Source organism: Aethalodelphis obliquidens, unplaced genomic scaffold, assembly GCF_003676395.1.
Source record: "Aethalodelphis obliquidens isolate GAN/ISIS:26980383/991018 unplaced genomic scaffold, ASM367639v1 scaffold23, whole genome shotgun sequence".
NCBI classification, from domain to species: domain Eukaryota; kingdom Metazoa; phylum Chordata; class Mammalia; order Artiodactyla; family Delphinidae; genus Aethalodelphis; species Aethalodelphis obliquidens.
The window spans coordinates 1803441-1809440 of record NW_020837967.1 but is presented as its reverse complement, the minus strand read 5'-3'; the positions used below and the strand labels follow the sequence as shown (position 1 = coordinate 1809440).

At 45.9% G+C, this 6000-nt stretch overlaps 1 protein-coding gene across 2 annotated transcripts in view; it reads left to right on the top strand.

The window, feature by feature from the left end:
- The first annotated feature begins 1136 nt into the window (after nt 1-1136).
- The window catches only part of GDI2 (GDP dissociation inhibitor 2), a 44464-nt gene continuing 39600 nt past the window's right edge, over nt 1137-6000 (top strand). Inside the window, exon 1 of one of the 2 annotated variants that reach the window (XM_027121549.1) lies at nt 1137-1414. In XM_027121549.1, the coding sequence (XP_026977350.1) occupies nt 1370-1414 (45 nt within the window). In that variant the 5' untranslated portion in view covers nt 1137-1369. The remainder of the gene's footprint in view (nt 1415-6000) is intronic. The other variant, XM_027121550.1, reaches the window with a different exon arrangement.

The window sequence follows — 6000 nt, the reverse complement described above, 5'->3', positions numbered from 1 at the left end:
GAAGGAAGGCAGATCTGTCTACCAAGATTTACTTTATGCTATCATGCTATTCATAATAGCACTTATCCAGCTATGTTTGAGAGTAAATCTTGAAGGAAATACCAACTCTTGTCTGCTGAGTATGCAGACCTGTCACAGGCTGAAAACACAGGTTGTCAAGGCCTTTAGGAAAATTACTTTTATAGAAGGCCTGTATAGGGTCTACTCTCTGGTTGAGAACACAAGCCACTGCTTACACCTCACCCAGAGCTGGAGATGCCAAATAGAATCCTAAAAAAAGGTGTGTGTGTGTTTGGAGGGCCGGGCGGTCAGTGGTAGAGGGAGTGGAAGGCAAACAGGGACTCTTTCCTGCTACACTCATGGCGTAAACCGATGCACATACTGGTCAGCTATTTTTACAGCTGGTTTAAGTTATAGCCCTCAGTAGGCTCAGACCTGCTTCCAATCAAATCTGGCCTTCCCCTTTATGCGAAGGGTAACTTTTTAAAAGGAAGATTTTTTGTTCGTTTTTCGTTTTTTAAAATTCTTCTAAATTTCCTAAGGCTGCACAAGGGGCAATGCATCAAGCAAAGACGACACAGGGCGAGAAGAGAAAACAGTGATTTCTGAATTCCTTAAAATATGTTGGGTCCTTTTTCCTTCAGGAAAGGGAGGCAGGATAGAAAGAAAAGCAAGAGAAGTTGCAAAAGACCAGCCTAGGCGCGCCGTAGGTGCGCAGGGGGCTGAGCCGCAGCCAGGGTCAGGTCACATGGCGTCAGCTCCGGGTCTGCGGGGCCCGGGGCGGCCGCTCGCTGTCCTGGCCCAAAGTCCAAGGGCGGCGGCAAGGCTCCCGCTGGGCGACGGGAGTAACGAACTGGACAGCTGCCTCCCCGCCGCAAGCACGCTCCCGCCCCAGCCCTCGGAGGCCAACGCGCGACCGCCTCCGCCCCCAACCACGGCGGCAGCCCGCCGCGTGGAGAGCCGGATTCCGCAAGGGGCACAGCCCGCCCTCTTCTCGCGAGAGGTAGGAAAAGAGGAAGGTTGGGCAGGCGACGGGGATCTAGCCAATGAGCGAGCGGGAAGGGCGTGATCGACGGCCTCCTCTGAGCCCCGCCCCGGCTGCAGAGGCCCCAGTCGGCGCCCGCCTCTCCTTCTCTCCCTTCTTGCACTCCCTTCCCTCCCCGCCCCGCTCTTCTCTTTCCGTCTGAGGTGGCGGCCGGCTCCCTCCTCGCCAGCTCCGTTTTCCCTCTGCTCCCGCTTCCCTTTTCCCTTGTGCCCGGGCCCGGCCTGAGCGCTTCCTCCGCCTCCTCAGGGTGGCCGCCTAGCTCCCGACCGCTAGAGTACTGCGCCTTTTCTTTTCTCTGGTCTTCCGTCCGCGCCCGGCCCCGCCATGAATGAGGAGTACGACGTGATAGTGCTGGGCACCGGCCTGACGGTGAGGCCCGGCGGGGAGGGGCGGGGGTCCCGGGGCCGGGGGCCGGGGTCCAGGGTCGGGAGGGGGCTGGCCGCACGCCTTGCTCAGCCCCCTTTTCCCCATCCCCGCGGGCCGCGCCGCGCCTCGCCTCCGAGGGTCTCCGGGTGGGGCCGGTTTCCGCCGCGGTCTCGGGCCGCGCTCTGGAGCGGAGGCGGGTCGGGCCTGCGGCGGGGCCTGCGGGCCGGGCGGCGCATCGGGACGGGGAGGAGACACCGGGGGATGGAAAGCCCGGTCCGGCAGGTGCCTGGGCGGGTTGTGACGGCCGAGTAAGAGTAGGTGGGAAACGAGAGTCCGCTCTGCTGCAGCAGAGGCCGGAAAAGCCCGGATTGGTGTATTGATGCGTCTTCCTTACGGGTTGATGGCCTCTCGCGATTGGAAACAGAAAAGCAGCCGGCGGAGTGGGGGAGGGTGGAGGCCAATCACAGTGGCATTTCCTACTTAGACTTCAGCCTCTACTACTAGTCGGTGTCGGTGACGAGTCACTGGATAATCACTGTTTGGTAGGTAATTAAGTTCAATGAACTTACATTTTTGGAGAAAATTAGATTTCATCCTCCTGCCCCACTCCAGGTGAGAAGCATTATCCTTTCATTTTAACCACCCTCCCATCCCACTTGAGCAACTGTAGAATGGAAATGAGTTTTCTCAAAATTTGTCTAGTCCATTCTCACCTGGCCTTTGCCATCTTTTACTTTTGTGTGGTCTGTCCTTGCCTACATTGTCTCTTCTGGAGGCTTTCCCCTGAGAAAGAGGTTGGTGATGGGGTGCTAGAGGCCAGGTTCTCTATTACTGCATGGTGTGCGTAATACCATGGTAAATTTATTTTCCTGGCTGTCTGCTTAGAGAACTTTAGATAATATTCTGCAAATAATACAGGCAGATGTTTTACTTCTTTTTGTGCTTTTAAAGGAAAATGAAGACTATTCATCTTGCAAAAGAATTCCATTTGAAGAGAGGACCATTTCCGTTATCAAAAGTTTTTTGGAAATTTGAAATTCTGACATTGGACTGCTTTGTTTTAAAAGATGAATACTGATTTTGATCTTGCGTATCCCATATAAACTGATCTCAAAGTCCGGAGTCATTTAATGTAAACCACTACGAATTTGTTGAAATGCATTGTAATCTCTCAAGATGGAATTAACATTTCTTTCAGCTAACACTCCAGAGTAACTATTTTAGATTTCTCTGGACAAGAGAAAACTGTCAAACTTGCATTTGGCCAGTTTTTTAGGAAAAGATTGTTGGGAACTAGAATGGCACTTTTCTGGCATGTCATTTTTCTATTTATGGTGATTTATGGTGATTGTTGGATAATACTCATTTCTGAATGCTTCATTATGTTTCAGCAGTCCAGAAAAAGAAATGGGACTGGCTAGGAAATAGTACCGAATAGATGAGATTGCTTACCTAGAAAGCTATTTAGTCATTTTGAATGTGAGGTATTGGGTTGAATTTCTTTTTTGATGGTGAGTTGGAAGACTGTTGGATGCCTAAATGAATAGCCTACCCACTGCAGGGTGTTTTTTTTTCATTTTCTAAGTGCTTAATTGGGATTCTGAGCTGAGCTTATTAGTTTGTGGTGGATTTTGCCCACTGGAATGGGCACTGTTGTTGCCAGCATATTGTAAGAGCTAGTTAGTTCCACTGTTTTTCTACGGTTATTGCTGGTCTTTCAGATTTGCTCTTGATTAGGGCAGTTAAACACGGACAAATAGTGCAAATCCTTTCTCATGCAGGTTTCTATATGCCTAATTCGGAAGTATCACTTTGTCTCAAAGAGGGCACAGTCTTATTGCATAACAACCAAGTTAAGATAATGCACCTTATTTAAATTTTCATTTGGATCAATTGTGACCGTTTTGGTGAATGATAGATGCATACTTAACTAGTAATCAGATACATTTCTGCTGTCATTTATTATTTTATTTATTTTTGGCTGCATTGGGTCTTCGTTGCTGCACGCCGGCTTTCTCTAATTGTGGCGGGGCGGGGCTACTCTTCCTTGCGGTGTGCGGGCTTCTCATTGCGGTGGCTTCTCGTTGCGGCGCACGGGCTTCAGTAGTTGTGGCACGTGGGCTTCAGTAGGTGTGGCTCGCGGGCTCTAGAGCGCAGGCTCAGTAGTTGTGGCGCACGGGCTTAGTTGCTCCGCGGCATGTGGGGTCTTTCCGGACCAGGGCTCAAACCCGTGTCCCCTGCGTTGGCAGGTGGATTCTTAACCACTGCGCTACCACGGAAGTCCCGGGATGATTTTTTTTTTTTTTTTTTTTTGCTGGACGCGGGCCTCTCACTGTTGTGGCCTCTCCCGTTGCGGAGCACAGGCTCCGGACGCGCAGGCTCGGCGGCCATGGCTCACGGGCCCAGCCGCTCCGCGGCATGTGGGATCTTCCCGGACCGGGGCACGAACCCGTGTCCCCTGCATCGGCAGGCGGACTCTCAACCACTGCGCCACCAGGGAAGCCCCCCGGGATGATTTTGATAGTGATAAAATCTTATACCCTCATTTTTAGTGATACAGGGACTTTGATTACTTAAATGAAGAGATCACCAAAGTTAAAAAGCCTCAAATTATAATTAACTTTGAGTAATTGGTGTGAACATACCATTTACTTTTATTAATTTTTGATTTATAAATATTTAGTGCCTGAGATTTAAGAACCTAAAAACAGGTGTGTGCTATCAGTTGTGGGTACCAAATACTGCATGATGCCTGTGTGTCAGTGCATTTTTTAGTGCGATTAACTTGTTACTTTTAATATAAAGTGTAAGGAAGTGTTGGGGTTTCTCTGTGTTGCCTAATGTTGTCACTGTTTTGTATCGATTGTTACATCTAAAATAAGGTCATAATAGTGCACAAATATTGATAGTAACTTTGATAAAGAAGGCATAAAACAATTTAGTGTAAACTAGAGCAAAATCTTCATTCTGTCTAGGAGAAATGGAATATTTCATATAATTGAGTTCTTTAAGGAAGTGAGGGCTATCCCTTTAAACCATAACTTTTAGATTAAAACCTTTCAAATGGTATCACAACTTCTTTAACAGACTAAGGAACATAGTTAATGTACTGATAACAAAGATTTCACATCAGGAGGATTAATTACTGTTATGCTATAACATAATGAAGCCATTGAGACCTAGGGAGCTTTGTAGGAACTTTGGCCTCCTTACTAAGTCCTCTTAGACTGCTCAGCTTTGGGAGTTAGTTCTACCGTCTACTTTTCATTTTTTCCTCTTTGCTTACTTTGGTTAGGCTGGTGACTGTCGACAGCCTCTGACCACTTAATTTGCTGTTTCTGATTGACTTTGGGCTTGGCAATAAATTCATGAGTCTTCTTAGAAATAGTAATAAATAATAAAATAAGGGTAACTAGCTCCACAGCTGCTTGTGCTTCCCAGCAGTATTTTGTTTTGTTTTGTGCTGCATGGTAATTTTCGTAAGGAGTTTTGAATCGAAAAGGACACTTTACTGATATCTAACCAGATTATTCTCAGCAGTATTTGTTTAAAACATTGTTTTATATCCCAGCCATACTTTTCCTCCTTTCTCTTTATTAAAATTTTGCGACTTCAAAGAGGAGTTTTTGTACCGCATTTAAAAATCTTGAATTGCCTTTTATATTTACTCCTTGACAATCCTTGCCATTGCTATTTGAGTTCTATGGACAAACAACTTTCTGTCCACTGCAGTAGTGATCATAGGACCAATGTGTTCAAATGTCTTATTTTTGGAAGGTATAAATACTGTGTAGGCAGTTTGTATTTTAAATCAGCCTTAAGCATACTGGTCCAGTAGAGTAGAAGTAAAATCAGACATATTTCAGCATTTCGAGGTAGTAGTGAGACATTTGGTTGTGAAGACCGCTAGGTAAATGTTTGGCTCGCCTACGTGATACCCTGCAGTTACCCTTATGTCCCCTCTCACAGTACCTGATTAAAGACTTACTGGAGTAATGGCCTACTCAGTTTCAGTTACCTGTGACTGTTGTGCTCGATTATGGGCAATAAAAAGGCAAACACACCTGTCTGTGAGTAGCTTCTTCTCATGGGGGTAACTATAATATGAGTTAATATGAGAAAGTACTAAGTGCCATAAGGGAATTCACACATGTGGGAATTCAGATAGGGGAATCAGAAAAACCTGCATAAAGAAGGAGTTATTGAAGTTGGCTTTTAAAAATAATTGATAAGCATGGTAGGGGGAAGGGGGTATTAGATGAAGGTAATCAAAAGGAACAAACTTAAGCTATAAGATAAGTACTAGGGATGTAATGTACAACATGATAAAGATAATGAACACTGCTGTATGTTATGAATGAAAGTTAAGAGCGTAAATCACAAGGAAAAATGTATTTTTTCCATTTCTTTAATGTTGTATCTATGTGAGATGATGGATGTTAACTAAACCTATGGTAATCATTTCATGTTGTATGTAAATCAAATCATTATGCTGTACACCTTAAGTCTTTACCGTGCTGTATGTCAATTATATCTCAATAAAACTGAAAAAGTTTAAAAAAATATTGGTAAGTTTTGAACATGAGGAG